Source organism: Streptopelia decaocto (assembly GCF_964273445.1).
Source record: "Streptopelia decaocto genome assembly, chromosome: Z".
NCBI classification, from domain to species: domain Eukaryota; kingdom Metazoa; phylum Chordata; class Aves; order Columbiformes; family Columbidae; genus Streptopelia; species Streptopelia decaocto.
In genome coordinates this window covers 10354097-10378235 of record NC_138657.1, presented here as the reverse complement: position 1 = coordinate 10378235, position 24139 = coordinate 10354097, and the positions used below count along the sequence as shown (strand labels likewise).

At 44.3% G+C, this 24139-nt stretch overlaps 1 protein-coding gene across 5 annotated transcripts in view; it reads right to left on the bottom strand.

Annotated features, from left to right (window-relative positions):
- Positions 1-346: 346 nt before the first annotated feature.
- Positions 347-24139, bottom strand: part of PALM2AKAP2 (PALM2 and AKAP2 fusion) — a 267247-nt gene continuing 243454 nt past the window's right edge. For all 5 annotated transcript variants that reach the window (XM_082074261.1, XM_082074262.1, XM_082074263.1 and 2 more), the window contains 3 exons: positions 21203-23591; positions 12628-12806; positions 347-1995 (listed from right to left, as the gene is read on the bottom strand). In XM_082074261.1, the coding sequence (XP_081930387.1) occupies positions 1903-1995; positions 12628-12806; positions 21203-23591 (2661 nt within the window). In that variant the 3' untranslated portion in view covers positions 347-1902. The remainder of the gene's footprint in view (positions 1996-12627; positions 12807-21202; positions 23592-24139) is intronic.

Here is a 24139-nt window from a genome sequence, read left to right as displayed (position 1 = left end):
ATCAAGGAAAGGCTTAAGGGAGGACCAGTATCCTGGCTGCTGATTTTTAAAAAAGATGTCAAAATAATAGTTTGTTTATAAAAAAGACAGAAAATTTTATATAGAAAAAAGCTCGATGTCTTTTTTTTCTGTCACCTCCCAAACTTGTTGGTTTCTAGTCCAGAAATTATGGTTCCCAGTTGTAAAATATTCCTATTGTATTGCTTGCATGAAAAGGAAAGAGTAAACCCGCAGCCTCTATACTACATACAAATACAAAGCACAAGAATAAATACCACATTTCTTTCCTAATTGTCAGCTTACAAAACTGGTCAATACTTTGCAATTGTGACTCATGCAAATACCATGTTGGGTCAAATTTTAATATCACAAATACTGCATTAACTCAGTGCCTTGTTTTTATATCCCCTTTCAGAAAGAAAAAAAATAGCACTCACCCCTATAGCTGGTAAAACAGCTTTGGAGAAAATAATCAATACACGCACTGCCATACACGTTCTGGTATGTCAGCCTCACACACACACACACGTGCCCACACACACACAGATCCACTCTAACCCTTCACTGCTGATCCCAAGCCTAAGCAATAACTAAAGGCTCTACGGTTTGCTTGTAGCACTGAACATACCGGCTGAATGGCAAACATCATAATGTTTTCTTCCCTTGTCTGCTCTTCCTTGCTCGCTCCTTCCAGCTCATTGTGCCCTTTAGCTTTTATTGTTGCCTGGAAACGTGAAGACTTCCACAAAGCACTCTACTTCAAAGGCTTTTTAGGTTGTATAAATATAGTTGAAGACGTAACTATCTTTGTTCTTTATTTCATACCTCTTCCTAGGCCAGAGTCTGGCTTAGTTCAATTATTGCCTCATTTAAAAATTAAATGTCCTTTATTTGTATCCCTTTCCCACTACCTTTCTACTTCAAATTACCCATCTTCATAGATTTTACACATACGCCATTCCTTTCCCTCCCCATCGTCAAAAAATAGTTGTCATCCACTAAATACAGATTTTCTATTTAGAAACTTTGTTAGGTAAATATGCTCTAAGAACCTGGAGCTCAAGTGATATTGCAAGCATATAGGATCCTAAAGCTAAGGTAATCCATTTGGCTTAGCTCTCATCCCCATCTATTCCACTCCTAAATTGTGATGGCTTGTGTTTGCAACACAAGGACTGTTTTACTGGGTGTGCTGGATTGTTCATTTGCAATAACTGTCTCCCTGTTTTTTTTCTCTTTTAAACAGATAAATTACTAGAAAGGGGAAAAGAACCCACCCCCCTTAGAAAACCACCCCATTCCCAAACCAAACTCTTCAGTCCCCTTAAAGAAAGAGCAACAGAGAGCAATGTTGTTGTGTTTTGTGGCTGGACAGGGTACACCAAAGCAACGCTGACGGTCTCGGTTCAGCGGCTGTGGGAGGCGAAGGAACTGCAGGAGGGTCCGGCAGGAGCTGCTGTGGGGACGGTGATGCTGGGGACGAGGCAGGTCTGTCGATTCAGTCAGCGAGCCCTGGCCACAGGCTCCTCCATGCCGACGTCCCGGCCACAAGCCTGCAGGCCCTCCAGTCCATGGGGACAACGGTCCCCTTGTCCCCCCGAGGGCTCTCACGCCCTGCACCGTCCCCATCGCATTATTTCAGAGGGGGAACGGAGGGAAGCAGAAGGGGGTATTTTCTAGTTGGGGTTTTCCTGTTGCTTTAGGATTGCCAAGAGCTGGATCATTTCTGTGTCTATGTGCATCTTTTAAGTTTGTTGTGTATTTAATAAATACTGGGCTAAAATGCTGCTGCTTTCGTGGTGTGGGTTGTTGTTTTGTTTTTGTTTTTTTTTCTTTTTAATTCTTCCTTTCTCTCTTTTTGGTTTTGGCGTGCCTGCTCGCTGTCTTCACGCTGCAGCGTGGTTATTCGTCCTCCTCCCGGTTGGCGTAAATGCCAGCTTCCCAACGCAGTGCCAGAGCGCTCTTCCTGCGGTTCACCCTGGTCGCCTCGAGGACCTGGTCAGGAGAGAAAAAGGGAAAACACAGCATGTCAGTGAGCTGCCCGTGGTCGCTGGGATGCCCTCCACTGCAGCAGGGACCAGCCCTTCCCATAGGGCTCCCAGTGCTGCACCTTGTACAAACTGGGAGGACTCATGCGATGAAGCACTTGCTGATGTGAAGGTGGGGCGGATGGCACACAAGAGCAAAGCCACACCATGGGAGGACAGGAGTGGTAGGAGTTGTCTGGCAGCACCCAGCTCGCTTCAGCTGCACATTGTCCCGTGCCTGCCCAGGGAAGGCAGGGGACAGGGTCTTGGTCCTCTCCCCAGAGGCAGCTGCACACCTTTGACATCAGGAACCAGCAGCCAGCCAGCAGCTTTGTCCAGAGGCCGCTCTGGAGCTGCTCGTGCAGCTGGGAAAGCAGTTTGCTGCTTGTTTCAGCACGTCACCCTCACAGGCAGAACTGGGCAGGCCCCCCGCATCTGCTTCTCGTGGTCTTTGGCTTGCAGGTATGCCAAAGGGGAAAGCCCATGCAGCGCGATCAAAGTGCTCCTGGAGTGAAACGTCACTCTGTGCATATGGAAGAGGAGATTTACAGAAGGAGGACCTGCACAGCCTGCAGAGTGCAAGATGAGCCTTGATATGTTTATCTATTTTTCATACACACATACACAGTCACACACATATATGCACGCATACAAATACACACACTGTGTATGTATTATACATATGCACACACATGCACACACAGAAACACTTAGCTAAAAACACAAGAAACAGGTTTAATATGTGTTTTAGCAAGGTTAAAAAAATAATCAGGTGAAACCAAAAACTATTAGTGCAATATGCATCTGATGTACTTCTTGGCAAATAATGCATGGCAGTGGGTGTTTTTCTCCAAGCAAGTGAGACATAAAGGGGCCTGGTGCCTCCTTACAGAAGCACATGGCAATGTTATTTTCTGACCAACACTGAATAACAGCCCCGTGACCAAACTGTAAAGCTGCCAACGTCCAGTGCACTAAACATGTTTTAGAACAGCCCTCCCAGAGATGCAAACTTTCAAAATATTTACATGGTCAGTTAAAAAAAACCCCAACAAACTGTAAAAAACCCCCTAACAAATACATGACTGTCCACGGAACCAACGCCTGCCATCCCCGGTCCTAGTGCATCCTGCAAGCTGCTTTGCACACTCCTGGACGGTAGACGAGTAGCTGGCCTTTTGAGAAAGGATGACGTTATTTTATTTCCTGTATAGAAAGCCAGATGCAGTGAGGACTTATGTCTTGGCTGGAATAAAAATAAATAATTTAAGATTAAAGAAACTTTTATTTCAGCTTGTGACAAGGTGTGGTTGGAAAAGCGCACAGGTACTAGAGGCTCCTGCACAGGCAAGATCAGGACATCAGGTCTGAACTGCCAGCTGGAATTACAGGCCATAATTTTGCTTACAGGAATGAGAACGTACTTTTGCATTTATGCTGAGACCCAGACCTCCATGCAGGAGCTGAACACAGGGTGGAGTTTGGCCAGCTTCATTATTAGTATTTCTTTGCCCTCCTAGTTTCTTTTGACTATGACTATGAACAAGCCAAAGAACGAAAGGGAAAATCCAGCCAAAAGAGACGATTTTGAGCTAAAGCTCCACCTGCCTCCTCACACCGACCAAAGCTGGTCCAGGCCCACTGGATGCATTTTTTTCTGATATGTTGTTCCCAAATCATGATGCCTCTTTTTTTGCAGAGCAACCACGAGAGGGAGCAGGGCTGTGAACAGTTTCTGTTTTATCCAGCGGAGGGCAAATGTGCTCACAAACCTAACAATTAAAAAAAAAAAATCAAAATTGGTAAAAAAATTCCTTGAGACATCAGTCTGTAAGCAGCGTCCTGGAGCAACCTCTGCTGCAGGTATGAGGACCATTGGTTTAAAGCACGTGTTTGTGATTCTGAGTGCCAGAACCAAGGAAAGACAACCCAAACCGAACAATGGAGAAGCACAACTGGGACTAGGTATCACAGTATCAAATAATTATATTCTCAGAATAAAAGACAGTGGTTTCTCCAGGGTTAGCACTGAAGAAGGAAAAAAACCCAGTGATTTTTGTTTTAGATGGCAACAACTACTGGTAGACAAGAGACTACCTAGACCAGTATGGCATAATGATCAAATAAACCACAGAAAATTACTCTTCTCCCCACTGGATTTCAAAATTTGCATGAAAAAACAGCAAATTCAGCATCAATTACAAATTAAAACTGCCATGTCACAGATGACAGTATATTTAAACAAGGTCTGCTCACTTTGGCCTGTAGAATTATGCCAGCTGAAAATAAAACAGATTTTATATAATTTTCAAGTTTCCAGTCATGGTCTTCCTTGCAGGAAACCACAATGTTGTGATGGTCTCTGGTGATGCCTTCCAACAGTCCACTTAAACTTTGAAGATTTCTGCTTTGGATCAGTTAGCTCATCTTTGTCTTAAAATGACAACCACAGGGTTTATTCCGTTTGTCCCATCAGCAATCTGCACAGAAGCTTATCTACTTCTGCAAATGTTGCTGGTTGCTCCAAGGAAAACTGTTTCCAGAATTATATCAGAGACACTATAAGGGCATTGAATGTGGACTTAACCTTCGCAAGGAAACAAGTACTGATGTGTGGCTTTGTATTAATAAATAGCAGATCAGATAAATTAAAGGTCCCTTTGAATAGTTACTCCAGAATTATTCTGTAATTGGTTGGTGCAAAAGTAATAGTGGTTTTTGCATTGTTGAAATTTGTCATTTGATATTGGAATACATTCTTAAATAAATGTGGTTGTGTAATACATAATTTTAATGCCCTTCTCTCGTCTTTTTTTTTTCTTTTTGCTACTGACGTTACTTTCTATTTTATACTTATTTTAGACTATGAAAATTATGTTAGACAAAAAGCAGATGTGAGTGAATTTCTTATTCAAGTTCAAAAGGGGTCGTAAAGCAGCAGAGACACCTTGCAACATCAACAATGCATTTGGCCCAGGAGCTGCTAATGAACGTACAGTGCTGTGGTATCACAGTATCACAGTATGTTTGGGATTGGAAGGGACCTCAAAAGATCATCCAGTCCAATCCCCCTGCTGGAGCAGGAACACCTGGGTGAGGTCGCACAGGAACATGTCCAGGCGGGTTTGGAATGTCTCCAGAGAAGGAGACTCCACAACCTCCCTGGGCAGCCTGTTCCAGTGTCTGTCACCCTTGATGGGCCAAAAGTTTCACAAAGGAGACAAGAGCCTTGAAGATAAGAAGCAGAGCGGCTGGACATCAGAAGGTGACAAAGACCAACTGAGAGCAACAAAGCTGATCCTCTTAAAAATACATGAGAAGTTACCAAAGAACTCAATGATGTTGACCATTCTACTCAGCATTTGAAGCAAATTGGAAAGGTGAAGAAGCTCGATAAGTGGGTGCCTCATAAGATGACTGAAAAAAAAATCACCATTTTGAAGTGTCATCTTCTCTTGTTCTACACAACAAAAAACGACTTCTTGATTGGATTGTGACATGCAACAAGAGTGGATTTTATTCGACAATCAGCAATGATCAGCTCAGTGGCTGGACCAAGAACCTCCGAGGCACTTCCCAAAGCCAAACTTGCACCAAATAAAGGTCACAGTCATTGTTTGGTGCTCTGCTGCTGGTCTGATCCACTACAGCTTTCTGAATCCCAGTGAAACCATTCCACCTGAGAATGATGTTCAGATAATAGATAAAACACACCAAAAACTGCAACACCTGCAGCTCATGTCAACAGAAAGGGCCCAATTCTTCTCCACAACAATGCCTGAGTGCACGTCGCAAAAACAACTCTTACAAAGTTGAAGGAATGGGCTACAATGTTTTGCCTCATCCACCATATTCACCTGACCTCTCGCCAACTGACTACCACTTCTTCAACCATCTTGAGAACTTTTTGCAGGGAAAACACTTCCACAATCAGCAGGATGCAGAAAATGCTTTCCAAGAGTTCGTTGAGTCCTGAAGCATGGATTTTTAGGCTACAGGAATAAACAAACTTATTTCTTGTCGGAAAAAATGTGTTTATTATAATGGTTCCTGTTTTGATTAATAAAGATGTGTTTGAGCCTAGTTATAATGATTTAAAATTCATTGTCCAAAACCGCAATTACTTTTGCACCAACCTAAAATTCTGCTGAAAAGAGTGCTTGACCTAAAATAACCCTCATTTTTACTAGGCTGTGTCAGTTTCACACCCACTAGAGGAAACAATGGGGTAATTATAGCATGGAACTGGAATGACTGAGTGGAGAATTGGGACTCCTCCGTGGAGCACTGAATTCACAACCCAGGAAGCCGCTTGCCTAAAATAGCAAATGATCTCCATTTTAAAATATTCTTGGCAGATATCGCGGCTGTCTGTAGACCCATCATGAGTCCAGCACCCAGAGGCTCTCCACAGCAGGTCAAGAGAAGGGAAGTCTTTTCCTTTTGTTGTTGTGGCTGATTTGGGGGTTTGTAACACGCCGCACTTGGGCCACGTTACAAGATGATACCTTGATGATTCCCAAGTGTTCTCCCTGATGATGCCCCACGGCAGCTGAGCGGGTGCAGGCAGGGACAGGGTTGGGTGGTTGGAGCACCCCAAGGCAGCCAGGCCATAACTGCACATGGGAGGTGTACACTGAAAATCAGAAAGGTCATGAAGGAGACATTTCACCCCAGTCAAGGGGCTGAAGAACTGAGCTGGCTACGTCCTAATGGTAAGGCCACGTCAGTGGAAAAAAAAACCAATGTGACATAAAATGTCTTGTGGTTGCAACCCTGGGGTCTCACTAAGAATTGCAGAGGCGTCTTCCCTGACAGACTCAATTTATTTTTGAGGACTAAAAAAAAAAAAAAGAAAAAAAAAAAAAAGATCAAAACAGCTACCACTGTCAGGTGTTAGATGGATTTATCTATCCATCCTGGAGATGGAGACTACCTGTCCTCAGTTTCCCTCCAACAGACATGACACTAATTGCTCTCTTACTGGCATCAAGAGAGTGAAAAGCAGAATACAGAGAAGCTTTAGTCCAAAGCATATTTATCCCCACCAATGAATAAAACTGACTACTATACAGTACAGGTTAATTTTTTATTCAACAGTACAAGCAAAACTAATGTGGAAGCAAAATTCTTTTTCTGGAGTTTAATAATTTACTGATTCTTCCCATCTGGGCCTGGGAGAACTAAAAGCAAGAAAAAAAAAAAAAGAAAAAGAAAATGCAAAGGTCTGGGTATCTAAAATCTACCAGTTCCATGCGGGACAGTCATTGCACAAGACACCTCCATGGAGCACGCCGTGCACAAAGGGACAGGCACACACAGGGAATGGGCTGCCTGACCATCAGGAGCAATAAACTGAATGCTTTAACATAAAACTGGAACTACTGTGGGACAAAGAACATCTATTTCTCAGTATAAAGGTATTTTCTTTTTTGTACCTACTTACTAGTATTCCCTGAATACACCAGACCTCTAGTGAGCAGAGGAGCAGAGTGAGGAGCTGGGTATCATCTGAAACAAAAATGCTTTTACTTGAAACAACACAGTAACAGTATCGTACTGCTGCTGGTCAGCATTACAGTATAGACCATGTGCCCTCTGCCATCAAATCTAGTATGCTGGTTTTCTGTCAAAATTTTTCGGCAGTATCTTTCAATATTACATAAATGCCACCTGAATGCAGTATCCGCTGCATCATGACTGAAATTAATACTAAGCAAACTTAGGATAACATCCTGTAAATCTGAAGATCTTTATATTTCTAAGTCCAAAAGCAGATTTGAGGATGAAAACCACCTATCTCTGTGCAAGCATGTAGTTATCTGTGGTCTCTTTGAACAGCTGCTTGGCCTCAGCTGAAGATTTCCAGTGAGAACCTGTTTCAGTGTGGGGCTCAACGCTGGGGATTAGCCAGATGACATCCCCTTACCCGCACACAGAATAGCTGTGTCCTACAGCCTTTTTCACCCCTCCTCCCTTTCCCACACGTGCATGTTCATTTCCAGCTCATTACTCCTTGTGTCATTATGATTTTACAAAGCAGACACACAACGCAGCTCAGCAGAAGGACAAGAGCTGAGCATGTAAAATCTACACCTGAGCTTCTGCCTCTCGCACAATATCCAATGCTCTGGTCACTACTGATGGTTCATAAATCGTTACTCAGATTATTGTGCAGATATTATGGGGAAAGGAGGCTCAATCTGTGTTTAAAACCAGGTCTCTGAAAGCACAGTGCTCTTATATTGCTTAATGCTCTATAAATACCTTACGCAAAGATCAGTCACGGGCTTGTATCAGTGAGATAAAACCCGCACTGAATTATTTAATGAACAGGAAATGGCATAGACTTGACTTTGCTTTACTCTCCAGGACAGAAAATGTTCATATACTTGTCTTGAGGTAGATAATGTGGTCAAATATGCTATGGAATAGGGAAATAGTGGAAGGTTCATATTGATAAAAAAATGCTTGTGCTGAACAAATGAGTGTCCCTCATTACCACAATCTGTTTGTGTCTCTTAGAGAACTCCAGATTTACACATATATCTGCACAGAAAATTCCAGGTATTTGAAGTGTCCACATTATTGAGCACCTCGTTCCTACAAACACTGCAGAAGTACAGCTGGTATCCACTCCCTGCTCTTAAAGTCGTTGGATTTGTCAGAGTCCAGCTTTGTAGGGGTAAAGACCGTGCAGGTTATTGCCTTGCTAAAACACCAAATGTCACTGTAAATACTCTTTCTTCAGCAGGTCTGGGTTTCTTCTACTCTGAGACCAACACAGATACTAAGTTGTGGGACCGTGATCAGTCATCACATCCCAACACACAGGGACAAGGACAGGTTCACAAAATTCACCAGACTGTGGCCATGCTCTTGGATCTGACTCTCTTCTTCCACAGATGGAAGGTTGGTGTGTGGATTCTTTAAGGACTACTAAAGGTTTTCATAGGGCTAAATACACTGTAATCAGAGACAAAGGAAAGCTACAGCAGTTTCACTCAGCATCTGAAGATGCTTGGATGCCAGGTTTAGCTTTGGCAGCTACACAGTAACAGGGATTAAGGAGAAGTTCTCATTTCATGCCTCAGGAATGATCCAGTCCTGGGCAACAGCTCCCATCCCTTTAATTACAACCCCTCCCGTGCCAGAAATTGTAACTAGAATTCAAGGGTTAGAAAACCAGCCACACAAATATTTGTTGATGAGAGATAAGAAGGAATATCCCCCACACACATTTGCATCCCAGTTTTGATATGAAACAGCACTGGCACACAGCATGAAAATGCAAACTGCAGCAACATGCACTTGGAATCACCATGCAAGAGGAAGCAAAAATAAATAAGCAGGTGAAAAGTACCTCAGAAGTAACCTTGCTAGACAGTAATTTACAGGTGTACTGGTAGAAAGGGAAAAGACCAGCATTAGTACATTGAACAAGCATGTTATAACCAGGAAACAAGAACAAAATAAAGAAATTGCAAGAACTGGCACATCCCGGAGTATAGGATTTCAAGCAACTTGGTGTCATAAAAAAAAAAAATTAGTCAGTTTGATGGTTTTTTTAATGACATTGCTTGGCCAGTCTCAGTCTTGTTTACCGTCGGTGGCTGACCCGTGTTCTTGCTGCTGCTTTTTCTCTTTTTCTCACCTGTTGAAGCCTCTAGTGTAACACATCCTCTTTGGAAGAAACTGTCCCCTTGCCTGAGCAGTGATGTTCTTCCAAGAGCAGATGTGCTTCATGTCCCTCTGTCTCTGAACAGCAAAACCTGCAAGCGCCGGCAAGAGTGGCCACGTTGCATAGACTGGATGCTTAAAGGAGAGGTAGGGTAGATGACCTACCAAAACCACCCTCTTGCCTTTTGGTGTGTCTTATGTAGGGAGAAATTAAAGCTATATCCGTCAGTTGCCTTCTGCCCCCACAGCAGTGCTGGCTCTGTCCTGCTTCGGGTACCACAGCATCCCGACTGCTCCCACTACCCCAGCACATCTCTGGTCCCCCTCACTCGCAACACTGAGCCATGTTCAGCTCTCAGGACTTAATGCTCCAAGTGGCAGCTGCCAGTCTGGTTGTCAGTTATGCTCCTTCCCCCACTGCATTTCAAGTATTTTTAAATACAGGCTGGTGATGTACTCTTTTGTTTCTTTAGTACAGAAATATTTTTCTTGAGCACGTATTCAAATGTCGCCTGCTGACAAACCAAACCTATTTGTTGTTAAAGTGATTATTGCTTAGCCTGGCATGTAAAATACAGGCTGTTTCAAAAACATGGACCAAATTTCACAACAGCAACATGTCACAATTACACAAAAATTTACAAATGGTTTAACGAGTTATCAAGTTTGCATAACCTTTTCATAAATGCTCTGTGTTCCCTCCACCTCCTGTATGGACAACATCGAGATGATAGTTGAATTCGTCCCAAATACCTCTCAATTGGGTCCATCTTCTTGAAGCACCCTGTATTAACTCAGATTAACAGTTTGAGCATTTCATATTTGAATTATCTTTCCCCTGTCAATGGTGGGAGTTTTTTACATAAGGAGAGCAGAAAAAGAGCACTTCTTTTTTGAATTATCTTTCCCCTGTAAATGGTGGGAGTTTTTTACAAAAGAAGAGCGGAAAAAGGCAGGGAAGAGAAACAAAGCACTCCCACTTGTTCAGAGAAACTCCCCCTGGGCTCTGCAGGACATTGCCCTCTAATAGGATTTCAAATAGGCAGCAGCAAAACGCAAATCATGTTTGGCTGCATGCAATGCGTTTAGAGGAGAATAACAACAAACTGCAACACTGTGGGACTTCGGTGTGCATTGGGGCTCTGTAAATTCACTGCAGCCTTGACAATTAATCCCAGAAGAGGATCCATCCCATGTGCTGCCTGATGGGCACTAATCTCCAGCCGTGCATCTTGGGGCGGTCAGTGTCTGGGCAGCTTTAGCAGCCACGGACAGCTGAGCTGGCACCCAGCTCCAATCAGGACAAGGGCTCACTTCAAACTGCAGAAGAGATCATGCAGTTGTGGCCAGCCTGCTTTCTAGGGGCATACCTGCAGCTCTGCAAACACCTGAGGAGCTGCACTCGGGTAACTGAGCAGAGGGAGTTACGTCTAATAACATCTTTTTTTAAAGTTGCTCTGACTTCTGCAAAGGGTGTGAGGGTGTGACATGTCTCCTGCGAACCCCTAAGGGTCCTTCAGGGAAACAGAACCTCTGGGGAGATGCTAGAAAACAGCACCCACCAGAGCAGGTGTAGACACCCTATTTCACTGGGTGCTTTGGGGAGGGAGGGGAAATCCTTCCCAAGATGCCGCTGCTAGCACAAGGCATGGTCTTGTGCATGGGCTGGCTTCCAACCCGGCAGCAGGAGCCTGCTGGATCACGAGATCTCGTTTTACAACAGCTTCAATAGAAGGAAGGACCAGAAAGTTTCTGGTGTGCACTGGAAATTTATTTGTTTACAGTGTGAGTCGGCTTTCCTACTAAGTTTTAGTTAACCAGCAGAAATGCAACATGACCCCTCCGCACTGCAGTTCTTCTGATTTTAAGTATTTGCTGCTGCACAGTATCTGCTGGTAACGACTAAAAGCTGCCAGACTAGTGCAGTATTCACATTACAAACCTTCACTTCATTCTGTACGCCTAATGAGACTCTAACTTTAACGAACATTACTAGAACGCAGTGTGGAGCATGAGCTCCTTGGCCCTGGGGTCACCATTCTGACCTCTCTGGCAAAAGCCCAGAGGACTGCGGCTGCTTCAGCAAATGTTGTGTTCATTTAAGAAGTTTTATATTGCACTTATATATCACTACCTTCTGCACTCATTGCCCACAGTAATAATGATTCTGAGTAAGAATGACCTTGGGCTCTGTTGGGAAATAGGTCGTATAATGGATGCACCTGAATTTTGACACTTTCAGTTATGAAATTTGTAGCTCTTTTTATTAGTGCCTTAATTGGTTTAAACAGTGCTACAGTAATGACTGAAGTGCAGGCACCCATTTCACAAACTGAAATTCTGGCTGGTTTTCTGTTTGCATGGAAGAAGGACAACAAGTCCAGCACAAAAGAGCATGCTGCCTGTTGAAGGATTCAAGTCAATTTCTGACGCACTCCCAATCCAATTCTGCAAGAGGTCATTTCTAGGGAAGTTATTAGTTTACTTACGCTGAATCCTGACCACGCTGGGATGGGACTTTGGGAGTCTATGAACACAAACATGAATATATGCTTGATCCACAAAGTTCAAAGACCCACTGAAATAACCAATCGGAGGGTCTTGGTGATGCGAGAATTAACAGAGCCCAACAATTGCAGAGCAGCTACCTGGAGCCTTTATTTTTAATGAATTAATTAAAAAGAAACTTAATATGAGTTTCCTTTGATATTTGCAGTTGACACTCTCTCTTCCCCTCCAGTGGCCCTCATCCTTCCATTTCAAAGACACTGGCCCTAACAATGTGTTAAAATCCTTGCACAATTGCAACGTGATCTGAGCAGATTGTTGAGAAACAAATATTTTTGTTGTCTGAATTTTGTTTCTCATCAGTCATGGTGTCTATCGCAGAGCAAGATGTGAAGAGGAAAAGAGCACTTACACTGCTGTCGTCCATCCTTTCTCGTCTCTTGGTTTTGTGTGTTTCGTAATCCTCCATGAGGGTCTGCATCAGGTTCTTGGGTCGCTGGGCTCCCGCAGGCTCCTCGGGCAGCGGGTCAGACTGCGAGGCAGGGCCTTCTGTGGTGGGGGATGGAGGAGGCTTGATCTTCTCTATCTTTCCTGCAAAGATATGAAAAGGAACGATACTTTCTAAGCTGAAGGACTTGCAAGTTGTTTCCGAAAGACAACGGCTAGAGAATAATTTCCAGCACGGTTTAAATGAAGAAACAGTTTGGAATAAGGTTTATGGAACAATCTGGTAAATCAGGATGGTCATGGGCTTTTAGAGCACTCTCCCTCTTCCTGAAACACAACAGCAAAACACTAAAAAATCTTTTTATAAAACCTAGAAGAGCTAACAAATGACACAATGCAAATGTAACCCACCACTACTATGTACAGTAGTGTCTGGCTGCATCACCCCCATTCTCTCCTATAGGACACTTTTCAGAGGTCTGGAAATGTTTGTAAGATTCTGGAAAACTGCAATATGACTTTTTTTTCTTGCTCAGACAGTCCAATGTAAAGGATGCCACTGCCGTACATTAGGGATGGTGTGTGAGGCACCCAAGGAAGGCAATATGCCTTTCTTCTCCTCTGCCAGTGCTTTTTATTTGCTTTGTAATGTGAAAGGCTTTGGGTTGGTCCCTGGCGCTATTCTCCCCTGCAGCTCATAGGGTGCTCCTGGAGGGAGCAGGAGGATGGGCTCTCCATCCCATTCACTGCTTGTTCAGACAGGGCCCTTCAGTCTCCTGGTGGGAGGAAAGTCACAGAGAAATCAGGCTGCTCTCTGACTGAACTCTTTTCACCCAGAAACTCTGTTTCAGGCAGAGTGACTCCAGCTGAGGAGCTGGGAAAAGGCAGGGGAGAGCAATGAGACCACTGCAACAAGCTGCAGGAGAGCTCAGCAGGTGGACAACCCACCGTCCTCCAGGGAGGACAGCCCGTGTTTGTCATCACCAGGTGCTGATCTGGGCTGAGCTGCCCGGCTTGTCCTGGGAAGAAGAATGAGAACCATGGTAGCAGGTCGTGGCTGTGGGAACAAGGTGCAGGAGGCCTCAGCGATGGCAGGAGAAAGCAATGCTGAACCAAAATCAGCTTCCCTTTTCCATGGCACGCCAGTTCTTTGAAATAAGACAGTTCAATGGATGGCAAAGAAAAAAAGGAGAAACAAAACCACCCTAAACCCCTTACAAATAAGTGAAGTAACCAGAAGGGTTGTGCAGATTTTAATCAAGCTTCCTGCTGCTGAGACAAATTTAAATCCTAGTTGCTACTACAAAAATTATCACGATGGTGGTAGCCACTAGAGAGCAGCCTTGAAACCTCCTCTAATAATCAGCAGGATTCTTTCTTGAAGGGAGAAGTGAAACCTGAGTCGACACTGCAGGGGTCTTTTACAAAAAAATCCCCTTGACGGGCTTGTTTCATTTCTGACCAGTATGGAAAAACCCAGCATCACTAGGTTCTCCTTACAGGCTTAAGCTGGCTGGTGCAGGGATGAGGCTGAGAATTCATCCTCGACCCTACATCATCCCACCAGAGGCTGGAGGGGGAATTTCTCTGGGGCCAGGTTCTCCTCTGGGTTGCACCAGCATCAGCTCCATGGACAACCAGGAGTCACGCTGCCAAAGCTGGGTCCAGCAGCGGGTCCTGAGCTGCCCAGCTGCTCCCAGATGTGACAGCTTGGACTGCTGAGCAGGAGAGTAACAACAACCATCACCTTGTCCATTAGGTCCAGTGCATAAAAAAGTCTGCTGAGAATAAAAGGCCTCATTAAGAGTCAGATATCTTGCTGTTATCAAAAAATCATAGAATCGCTTGGGTTGGAAGGGGCCGTTAAAGCTCATCCAGTCCAACCCCTGCCATGAGCAGGGACATCTTCACCCAGATCAGGTTGCTCAGAGCCCCGTCCAGCCTGGCCTGGGATGTCTCCAGGGATGGGGCATCCACCACCTCTCTGGCAACCTGTGCCCATATTTTACCACCTTCATAGTAAAAAAATTCTTCCTATTACTTAATTCTTATACTAATAAGTAACTGTCTTTGAAGTATGCAAGTAATGCAGGCTTCTCAGGCTTCTCAGATGTCTGCCCAGCTTTTGTGCCTTCCCCCAGGGACGCAGACAATCACAGGATGCTCAGGCCTATGGACAAGCCTCATGCCTGAAAAAAGCTCTTTCCACGCCACTCCCCCTGGAAAACAACGCAAACAGAAGGCTTCGGGGATCTGCATTTTAGAAAAGGGATATCTCTGAGCAGATTCATCCTCTCTGGATGGAGTGTCCATCAATTTTTGTTTTGTAGCAGCAACCCTGCTGCAACACACAACCAACTGTTCTCGGCATGCTGGGTAGTATCACCATGAACAGTGTCACAGTTCCTTTTTCACAAATATAGAAGCCAAGGCAGAAATGAGATCTGCCCACAGCAGAACAGTGGTTTATTGGTTTGCATCCACAAGAAATTATGCTTATACAACCATTTTCTCTTTTTGTTTGAATTTCACTAAAAACTCAGGAATTCACAGCGTAATTTCAACTGCTTTTCACAGAGGAGTAAGCATCTCTTTCAAGTTCCTTAAAAGCTTGTGAGAACAGGTAGGCAAGTGGAAAAGAGAGATGCTACCAGTGCCAACAGTGGCAGAATGGCCAGAACCTGCACAACCACCGGTGAGGCTGTAGTTAGATGACGGAGTGTCTGAGGCTTCAGGGCTCCCAGAACAACCACAGAAATCTCTGTGAACCTGATGCAGAGCTGCAGCCTAGTGCAGACCTATTCTGCCAGTTTGGATCATGTTTGAAATGTTGCTGGGCTAATTTTATTCTGGCAGACTTTCATCCAGATAAGGTCCTTTTCTCAGGAAGAAGAGACATCCAGCATAAAGGCATCATGAGACATGATGATCACAGGCACTCCCTACTGCTGCAGTCCCATGCCCACACCTGATGTACGCAGACATGGCTGGTCATCCTTGCCCCAATTAAAGCTGTGTAATTCTATTCTATGATTTTATGATTCTGTGATTCTGTTAAAGGAACTGTGCTCTGAGTCAAATGGAAACAGGGTGGCACTTGTAGGTTGCCAGCAAAAAACTGCAGCCTGATGGTCACACTTGCAAGTTAACAGCAGTTATCAGCAGCACCTTCCTGTCCAGTGGAAGAGTCCTCTGAAGTCACCTTTAGAGCTGTTGGAAGATATTAAGTACAAGCTACAGCATTCCAAATCTTCACCTACACATTCATATTTTGCTTCTCTTTGAAAGCGACTCCAAAAATGTTCCATGGCTTCAGTTCTGGTGATGGCTTCCTCCACTCTCTGGCTTTAGGGATCTAGGTAAGAAGCTCCTGCAATTTGACTTCTCTTAATTTTTTGCCTCTTGCACTGTTTATGTCAGGCAGGAGCTGCTCCTATGGAGAATGCTTTTCTCAGCCCTGGGGAGGGGAGGGGAAAGCTCAGAGAAGGGGCAGCTGCTGTTGTGTCCCAGTCTGGTGGCTGCAAGACACTGCCTGCCACCCCTCTGCAAAATCAAAGATGTGTAAGAGCAGAGGTCGGATTATCCTTATCCGGACCAAAACCTCTGCACAGCTCTGGGGAGCAAGAGGGGTTGCGATGGTGACTCATCCACCCTGTGGAACCTGACAGGTGCTCAAGCACTCACTGCAAGCCAAGGAAGGATGCTCAGCTGATTTGCTGCAATAGCGAGAAGAAACCGTGACTGAGCTGAGGCTCTGGGACAGGGGCCCGAGCCACCGCTAAGTAACGAGCAGGTACCAAGGGCCATTGTATAATGTTTACTGAGGTACAAAGGAGATGGGAAGAATGGGGCTTCTCATAAGTAAGAGCAACTTCTTTACAGGTGCTGCTGGCACTTATTAAGACATTTGCACCGCAAAGAAATCTTTTCAAAATAAGGTATTTCAGCATGATAGATTGCTTTAGGAGACTAGTTTGTGCTGAAGTCAGAGGACAGCTGAAGTATGTGGAAAAATATCCCTCTGGTAATGTGGAGTCTCATTACCACTCCAGGTGAACGGAGGGCTTCTTTTGTTGTCTTGAACACCACATGGGCAACATAAATAGGCAAACAAATAAACAAGCAAACATTAAAAAAAATAATCTCTTGGAGGTCCTCTCACTTCATACACATTCTCCACTATGGAGGGAATACAAGAGCAAATGACAAACGAGCTGGGTTAGTATGACCCAGAGGTGTCCAGGGGATGAGTGATGAGCACTCCAGAGGAATCCTTGAAGACAACAAAGAACTTTGCTTTTTTCATACTGGTGCTTATGAACAGATAAGGAAACAGTATCTTCCATAAACTCAAAGGCTCCATTTCTACTCTAGCCTTTTTCAAAGTCCTCATTTAAAATAAGGGGTTAATGCATATGTATTATACTTGATACTTACTCTTTACAAGTGTATGGGGCATTAACATTTTTGCAGTGGCCAGAAATATTTAAAATATCCTGCCCTTAAGTGTCTGCTTCTCCTCCCACTACATAAAAGGTATCTGCAGGCTGTGGCTGAACCTGAGATCTTTCATTAGGGTGAAAAATGAAAGTAGAAAATGGTTTTTAGACTGAAGTGGCTCCTCTGACAGAGGCTTATGGTCCACAGCTGTCACTCAGGAGAAGAAAGCATGGAGAAGAAAGATGATGATGGAACACACACGCCCCTCACTATTTGGAGGGAACAGTTACCTGAAACTCAAAGGCACCTGATCTGTTGCATCTTTAAACTGCAACTTGCCTTCTGGGCTTCGGCCATACACTGAAATTCTCTCATGTAGTTCGTCAACTGAGGACAACAGATGACTGCTGGTGGGCAGATGCGCATGCAGATGGATCTGAGTGTCTGCAGATGAGTGCAGGGAGTGTAACGTGTTTTCTGCCTCCCCTGGCAAAGCTTTGGTGATGAACACCAAAAAGGCAGATGCGGCAGCTTAAGGAAAGGTTCCTTCAGGCATGGCTTCTCGTGTTAGGGATGCCCCCAGGCCCAGTCATGAGACAGCAAATATTCACCATGGGTTTCTCTCCAACAGAAAAGCCTTCACTGAACAAAGACCCCATCACGTAATGGTTTTCATATCTCCTTTGATGAACAGCATTACTTGAGCCAGGCACTATAGGAAGTTAAACACAAGTTCTTCGTAATCTAAGTACTTCTATTAAAAGGAACATGGGAATTACTCCACCAAATGTACGCTGAATCCTCTTGTGTCACCCACTCATCATCCTGTTCAAATAAGCTATCAAACAGGCCCAGCTGCTCACCAGGGGGCTCATGTACCACCTGCACATTGCAGGAGAAAACCACTGGCTTGCTGTGCAGCTGCTCAACATCTCACCAAGTGCATCAGGTGCTGCAGCAAAACAACGCAGGAAACGTTCAAATTTAAATACAGCTCCACAAATATTTTGGGACTCAAGATGACTCTCCATGATCTAGCATTTTTTTTCTTGTGTCTTGAATTTCTTCATGCAGGAAAACCAAATTTTTTGGGAATGGAGTTCACATAGCTTCCTCCCTTCACCTTTGCAGGAGTAGCCTGGGGAAGGTCTTGTCCTGTGTGCACACAACACATAGTTGTCACTCCACCAAAATTACTCTGTGTCTTTCTCCAGCGACCTGAGATGGGTTAAAAGGCTGCTTCCAAGCATCTCAAACAGCTTTAAAGGATACTTGTCAGCAATGCAGAAGTTTCTTACTACGTTCAGGGTTGGCTTGCACTGGGTAGTTGGCAGACACCAAGTTTAGTGCTACTGTCAGTTGTACAAACGCTGTATGTTGTGTGTCAGGGTGGTAAAAACAGCCTGTTTGCTATCTTAAGTAATTAGCAGTTATTTCCCACATACACCCACATGAATTGTGTTAATCTTCCAAGCTTCAGTCAAATTAGCAGTTCGGTTCACTGCAGCCCTTTTTCCGTGGTTTGTGTTTCTGTTATCCATGTAACGATGGTTCAAAGCAGTGAAGTGAGACAGCAGTGATAAATAAGTAGGGTCTAGCAGGGGTCCTGGTAAAGCTACTCTGCCCAGTCCACCAGCAAAAAGCTAAGTGATAGGTAGGCCATTGCTAATTAAGTTAATTACTGTATCTCCTCAAAAAAGTTCTGGTGAGTTTACACTTCTCCACTTGATGATTTTTCAGATTTGGATTTGGCCCCTAATTTTTTTCTGCTGAAGTATTCTGATATTAAAAGACGAGTGCTAATTCTTTCTTTGGGAAAGGCAATTTGGTGACAGAACAACCTCCATTTCTTCATTACCATTATTATTACTATTATTAATATGTGAAACTAGATATCCAGATTACAGTATCAGACATGTTTTACAGCACATTCCTTACTGTCCCTACTACAGGTAGACTTTTTTTTCTCCGTAAGTCACCTCTGTAACCAGCTGCAATGAAGCTTCACAGCCAGGCTTGTTGCAGCCACTGAATCACCTTTTGCCTCTGTTTTTGTAAATATTGAAAAGGTACTGTAAATATTAAAACAAAAGGAAAGTTGCAGCAATCTTCCAAGTGATTGCATGGTTTCCATTCCCCCTATTTTTAAGGACGCTTGCAAGCTCTAACTGCAGCACAGCCAGCTGAGGGACAGCAAGGATGAGCTGAGCTGAGGATACGCACCCTGCAATGCTTAGGGTGCCGAGCTAATTTCCACCAGATGAGAGCTCTGCCAAGCACATGTGTGGTTTAGAAAGCACTAAAAGTAGAAGATTTAAGAATGACTTTGGCAATGCTCTTTGTGGGTTTTTTGATCAATGACATCCTTACACAGTGCCACATATTCATCTTTTCCTAGAAATGAATTCTTTGCCTTGTCACCAGCTGCACATTGCAGTAGCTTGAGTCATCGGCTAATAGATCTCAACTGTCTTTCTTGAACATACAGCAGTCGGACATTTAAAGGAAACTGGAATGATTCATGATAAATATAAGTTTAGCATTCTCGCTAGAATGTAATTTATGACAAACATTTTAACATCAGACACAAAGTAAATGCCTTGTTGTGTAGAGAAATAAGAACGAGCACAGGTACATTGTTTTCCCAGATGCTCCATTAAAACAAGCATTAGTGTCAGCAGCACTTCCAACATCACTTGTGCGTAAAATGCAACCATTATCAGCCTCATTTCGAGCACTTGCAGCTACAGATGATGCTGTTTTTGAAAACAGTCATGATAACACCTTTTCAGGTCCTAGCTGAGGTCTACGGTGCCCTGTCTCTCACATCTTGTCTGACATTGCTCAAAACACCTCAGTTTATGGAGACTCCCCCTCAAAAATACTGTTCTACAGAAGTAATAATACTAGCACTTCAGAGAAATTATGGACATGTGCTACATTTTTGGCAAGAAATACAGGTTTCTTCTTTGCAGAAGAAACAAAACTATTAGCTATTTATGTGCTGCATGACACTCTACGTTCACAATAAGACTGGGTAACGGACTAAATCCAGGCCTTATTCAAGTTTGACGTGACTTTCAAAAGAAAAGAATCACCCTGTGCAATGTTTTGGAAGCATCAATGGCTCAGATTTACACCAATGGAAATAACAATGGAATTTAAGTACTCTGGGTAAAATTAACACTTCTTCACAATGATCACTGTTAATAAAAACTTCTAAGCACTTGCAAAGCATATGTAGGTCTATACTCATAAAAATCACTACACAGAAATAAGCCTGGCATGTACTTCTATTTTTTTTTTTTTTTTTTAGATTTCTTTTTTGATGTTATATTAACAAGGTATGAGTGCTTGATTTTATTTTTTGAAAAGGGGAAGGACGAGAGTAACCGCTGTGAATCCTACCACAATGACTCAGAAGCTCATCAGTCAGAGAAGGACTTCTACTGCATCTATTAAGAATTTAGTCTGTGACACCAGTTTAATTCAGTACTGAATCACACCAGATGAAATGCATGGCAACTCAACAGCTTTGGAGATCTTTTTACCAGAGAAAGTTCATGAAGAAGACCAAGAAATAGCTGAAAACAGAAAGCAAAACACACAAAAGAAATCTGATGCAAAACTGAAAAACTTGTATATCCCTGCTATCTTTGCACTTCCTTAATGACATGCAAGAGAACAGAAAGCCCGTTAAAAAATGCATGTTTGTCTTTCAACCAGCCACGCAGCTGCAAAAAACACTGCTGTCCTTCCTTGTGATGATCCTAAATTTCAGTGGGTGCTCCGAAGAGCACAGCGATAGACACGTCACACTACAACACGTCAGGGGATGAATAAAGCGTGGGGTTTTCTAATGATGATCAGCAAGGTACGTAAGATACTTCTGCACTGTATTTGGGAAAAAACAAAAATGTCCACATGCATGCTCAGAGACAGAAAGCTGGGTTGTCCCATGCCCTCCTCTTGCCTGCAGATGAAGTCCTGACAACCCTTTGCCCTCTGCAAAATGCCACAGTCATTCAAAAGTCACATAAAAAATCTCAGCTGACCTTCTGGTCATATTTCACTTCCCCTCTGGCGCTTTGGGCTCTTACCTGGTGCAGTTTTGTAAGACACGGTTCTGGTCGGCATGGGCGGTGCAGTCTTCATAACAGGGCTTGGTGCCACCTGCAGACCTTGCCGCTGCCTCTTCAGCTCCTCTTCTCGTTCCTGGGCTGCTCTGATCTCTTCTTCTATCATCGATAAAGTCCGCTGCTTCCTTGACCGTAACTTGAAAGGGCCCACAGTCACCTCAGGCTCCTGCGTGGCCAGGATGGAGGCGGTGCTCCTCAGCTCAGCTGCCTCTGAATACTTGCTGAAATAGCTGACTTCATGCCTGCTTTCCTCCACAAGGAATGGCTGGCTGGCTGAATACACGGGTGACTGCTGCAAACTCTTCCCTTCCCTGAGTCCTGAGTCTTCCTCTTTTGAAGTCTTTGGTATGGTGTCCTTTTTTTCTTGAACAGGTGAAGACACCTGGGGTGGCTTAAACATTGGGTTCTGCTGCTCCTTGGAGGCTGGAGATGGCCCAGGGGTGGTTGGCAGCTCTTTGACTGAGATCTTCTCTGCTGGGATTTCTTCTTCCTTGCAGATCGTTTTATCCGCCTGCTCGGCTATGGCTTGTTGGATGGCGTTTTGAACTAGTAGGCCAGCGTGGTACTCCAGCTGGTCGTCAATCAGTATGGAGTCTGCCAAAGCAGAGGAGGACGAGTCACAGCCTGGGTCACTGAATGACTTGGAGATGCCTTCACCTCTGCACTCTGCTGGAGTGTCGGCCTGCGGGGTCTGCGGCAGCGAGAAATCAGCCAGCGAGCCTTCATGCAGGGCACTCATGGTCTCATTGGAGGCACCACTGTCACTGATGTTATCCATGCTGAAGTCATTGGAAAGGGTCTCCAAGACAGTGGTATCCTGAGACCTGACAGACAAGTCATCCAAACCGGAATCGAGCTCCTCTGGAGGAGAAGAGGCGCTGCCTGACTTTGGGAACTGGTCCAGCATGCCCTGTCCATCATCCTTCACCACCGTGAAGACCGCTTTCGCACTCATGAATTCTCCATCCTCTGCCCACAGTTTTGAGGCCTGTCCGGCTCTGGGGCTATCACTATATGGTAACTCTCTTACTGGGTCAGCAGTGGTAGTCTGAACACTTGTATCATCTTCTGAAGTACAGGAGACCTTCTGTGCTTTGACAATAGTGGCATTGTTACTCTCAAGCTGTCCTGTTTGCCCACAAACTGAAACAGGTCTTGTCACAGAAGACAGTGGCCTGTCTACATTTGGAGAATTGAGGCTTTTGTAGAAGGGTTTGATGGAGAACATTTTGGGTGTTCCTGACCGCCTTGGTGGGGCCTGACCCTGAGATGGACCTGAATGCTCCATCAGCTGGAACTGCTTTCTGGCAGCTGAGAAGTCAATTTGCTCTGTGACAATATCCTCTTTCTTGATACTGACTGGCTCTGGTGGTACAAAGGAGCAGCTGGCCTGTTTTGGGGATGGTGGAGTGGCACCTTGCTGCTGCTGTCTCTCCTTGCGCTCCTTGTACTTCTTGTGGGACTCCAGATGCTCTTCATCCAGTTGATCCTCCAGAGTCTTCTCTTGGGGAGGGTTCCACCATTTGGCGGCAATGTTGGGGTTCTTCTTAACAGCCTGGCTTTTAATGAGTTCCCTTCTTTCCTTTTCAAGTTCCATCATTTCCTCTGATGGTCTCACTTTGCGGACCCTGTATTTTTCCTTCTCTTCTTCATCTTCAAAGAGCTTTGAGGGCTTTTTGTCTTCATGGAAGGCTCGTAGTTCAAACTTAGCCTCTTTCTTAAGGGTTGTAAGAGTTGCTTCTCCATCCTTAGAGGATCTTCTAGAACTGTTCGAAGAAGTGGGACTTCCTGGCACCTTCAGACTTTCCCTGGTATCTTCTTTCAGTCCACCCAAGGAATGGCCATTAGATTTCAGGTTCTCATCTGTTATGCTAGCTTCACGTGGTTCAACTACCAAGGGTGCCTGCTTGTCGGCTACATTTTCTTCACTTCCACTAGGTACTGAATCATTACTGACATTAACAGATGCTCCTGAGCCATCCATAACAGAAACTGCACTTGGTTCAGGAGAGGATGTCCCATTAAAGGTATTATCCGCAGCAGAATCACAGCAATTTGCCTCCAGCACTTCATCTAGGTATCTGATCTCTTTAGCAACCTCACTGTCCAGAGATTCATGCCTGTCCTTAAGTCCATTGTGGCTGGCAGCAGGGGAAAAGAAGTGGGTTGGATTGTCTATGGGATGTGGGGAAGCCACTGTGGTGATGCTTTTATGTTCAGAAACTGGAACTTCAATTTCCATTTTCTCTTCCTTTGTAGCAAACACAGTTGCTGGCTCCAGGAAATTGGCACAGTTTTGCTCTCTGTTTTTTCTCAACCTGATGTCATCCTCAGGGATTCTGGACGATTTCTGAAATGAAAGAGAACAAAACTATGATGAAGTCCTAAAAAGCAACATCTTATTTTTTGCAGAGTAAACACCATCTGGAAAGTAAATCCTAGCACTTCTTAAACTTGAGATTAAAGCAGCCTCTCAGAGTGTGGGAAGGCAAGGCAAATCATTAACATAAAAACAATAAGTTACCATACCATAAGCTGGACAAGGCACTAAAACAACAGTAGACTCTAATTTAAGTATCTCCCATCTGCTTACCATCCTCGCTTTGCCATTATTTCATGCCTGTGTCCTGGTTTGTCACTAAAAATAAGCTTTGGATTTCCAAGTTACCAATGACTTGGCAGTTAAGGTTCTTCAAAGGTTCACACATGCAGCACACAACACCTATCATCTTGGTATTCTAAAAATGCTTTCCACACCTCCAGGAAATCTCATAATGCTTCTACAGATGAAAACTATTACTGCCCACGTTTTGCAGAAACAGATGCGAACATGCAGGAAGAGTAGGCGATTCATCCCAAGTTAGGAAGAAGGATGTGGCAACAGCAGGGAATGTTCAT